This window comes from Octodon degus, unplaced genomic scaffold (genome assembly GCF_000260255.1).
Source record: "Octodon degus isolate 3935 unplaced genomic scaffold, OctDeg1.0 scaffold00304, whole genome shotgun sequence".
In the NCBI taxonomy this organism is placed as follows: Eukaryota; Metazoa; Chordata; class Mammalia; order Rodentia; family Octodontidae; genus Octodon; species Octodon degus.
Genome location: NW_004524880.1, coordinates 1,167,223 through 1,169,524, shown reverse-complemented (window position 1 = coordinate 1,169,524; position 2,302 = coordinate 1,167,223). Strand labels below are relative to the sequence as shown.

At 38.5% G+C, this 2,302-nt stretch overlaps 1 protein-coding gene across 1 annotated transcript in view; it reads left to right on the top strand.

The window, feature by feature from the left end:
• LOC101585187 (vomeronasal type-2 receptor 116-like) overlaps window positions 1–2,137 on the top strand; it is a 72,044-nt gene extending 69,907 nt beyond the window's left edge. The window contains 1 exon segment of the mRNA XM_012513009.1: window positions 2,058–2,137. Within this exon segment, the coding sequence (XP_012368463.1) occupies window positions 2,058–2,137 (80 nt within the window).
• The last annotated feature ends 165 nt before the right edge of the window (window positions 2,138–2,302 follow it).

The window sequence follows — 2,302 nt, the reverse complement described above, 5'->3', positions numbered from 1 at the left end:
AGCTCAGCCCACCAGGGGGCGGGGCTGGCTGGCATGTGGTGCTGGGGGATTGAACCGCGGTCCCTGTGCTTTGCCAAGCATGTTTCAAGTAGGTGCTTTAGACCACTGAGCCATCTCTCCAGCCCCCATCTATACATTTTTTACATCATGTACCAACCTAATTCCCATATGCTTTGTGTTTTTTAATAGCATTGAACTTTAGGTTAAGGTCTTGAAATATTGTACAAAGTGGAAATATTCCAGTCTTCCCCTGCACTAAACTTAACAGGAATTTCTTTCACATCATTCTTCTGAGACAGTACTGATGCTACTCCCTTTATACAATTCAGTGACACCCTCCCTCAAATATGGTCACTGGAATTTGCTAAATTTTATATTGCATGTTCATATCCTTCCTGTAGCTCTGTGGCACCAACCTTAATTCTTGTTAAGAATTAACTGTTGTCTCTCCCACTCCCTTGTTGACTCCAGGACAGCAGGAGTAAAATCCTGACAATGAGCACACTATTCACAAAAGTCAAAAAATTATACCAAAAAAATTCTCTGCATATAATTTCTGTAGCAGCACAAGCAAAATAAGGAGATGTCAAATCATTTTCTTCCATAGATTTCTAAATAGATTTTTAAAGGTAAAATGTCAGTGCTTAATAAATGTTAAATTTCATAGTAAGCATGGAATCTAGAAATTGTAAGGTGAAATACAGTTTTTCTTATGATAGAAATTCTTTCAGTGAATCTAGAAAAATGAATCAAAGAAACCAAGTGTGGGACTACATATTTCTAATCTCCACTGCCCAAGAGGCTGAGGCAGGAGAGTCATGACTCTGAGGCCAGCACGGACAACTTAATGAACTACTGTCTCAAAGAAACAAAATAAAAAGTGCTGTAGATGCAGCTCAGTGGTAGAGCATCCCTAGATTCACTCCTGTGAAACTTAAACCAAAGAAAAGTAAAAAATTTAAAGTACAATTTAGCAGACAGAGTGTGTTTTTGCAAAGGGCAATGTCACTGAGTACAGCAATTGAATTGCTGCTTAGTCAAGACTTTTCTTTGTCCTTTCATGGATGGAAGGACATAGAAGACAGGTGGAGATAGTCGATAAAGCACACTCTTACCTGTGTCATTGGTGATCTCATTCTCTGAGCAAGCAGTGCAATCAAAACAGCAGGAAGCCTTTCCCTCCTGAGGAGATTTCCTAAATCCAGGAGGACAACTCTCAGTGCATACAGAGTGAGGAATCTAAGGAAAACTAGGTACTTGCTGCTTAGTTCTCAGACATTTACTTAATCCTTTATAATTAGAATAATAGACTTAATATGTATACCTTTGTAATTCTAATTATCTGATGAAGTATATTTAATGACAGGAAATCATAAATATTTACAAAAGCATGATTCATAGATATTTTTACTTCAAATTTATAAGAAAAGTGGGTAAGAGCAGGCCAAATAGCTCAACGGATTAAACCACCTACCAGCAGGTACAGGAGCCAGGGGTTCAATCCCTGGGCCTGCTGTGCCAGCCCCGCCCCCAGGGTGCACTGAAATGGCAATTGAGACTGGGCATGGTGGCAGGCACCTGTAATCCCAGCTCTTGGGAGGCTGTTTACAGGTGGATCACTATAAGTCTGATCTAGTAATGAGACCCTGAAAACCCTGTAGACCCTTCCCTAAAATACAAAAAAAAAAAAAGTGTGGGTAAATAAGAAAGTTTTTATGCTAAAAGGTGAATTCATTGTCCACATGTGACTATTTCCTGGCTGAGGGTGAAAGCACCAACCTCACAGTCAGCTTTGGAGTATCAGTGTTCCCTGACATGCATCGTGACCAACTCCCACATACCTCTGTACTTTCTATGTCCCATTGTATCATTTCCTCAGATAAAGATAGCTGTTGCCCATATGCAACATACGGGGAGAATTCCTCTACTTTCATCTTTAGTCTAAGACCATCTGGAAAATTCCAAAAGTTGAGAATGTCAAACTTTGCATCCAGTTTTAATATTTTTTCCAATTTCACTTGGTCTCCAGCTGTGTTGTTAAATTGGATGCTCTTCAGAAAGGAGTGAAGCTGAAAGAGATACATCATCTTCTGATGAAGAAGGGCTTAGACATACCTCAGAAAACCTGAATGTGTGACAACTTGATGCTTCTTGTGCGGTGATTAACCACTGAGAAGATAACAGTGTTCAATGTATTAATTATTGAAAATGTCCTATTAATCAACTTGGAAATTGTCTCATTTATATTTGTTTCTCAATAAAATAAAAAAGAAATAAATAAATAAAATTAAGAAACTTAAAA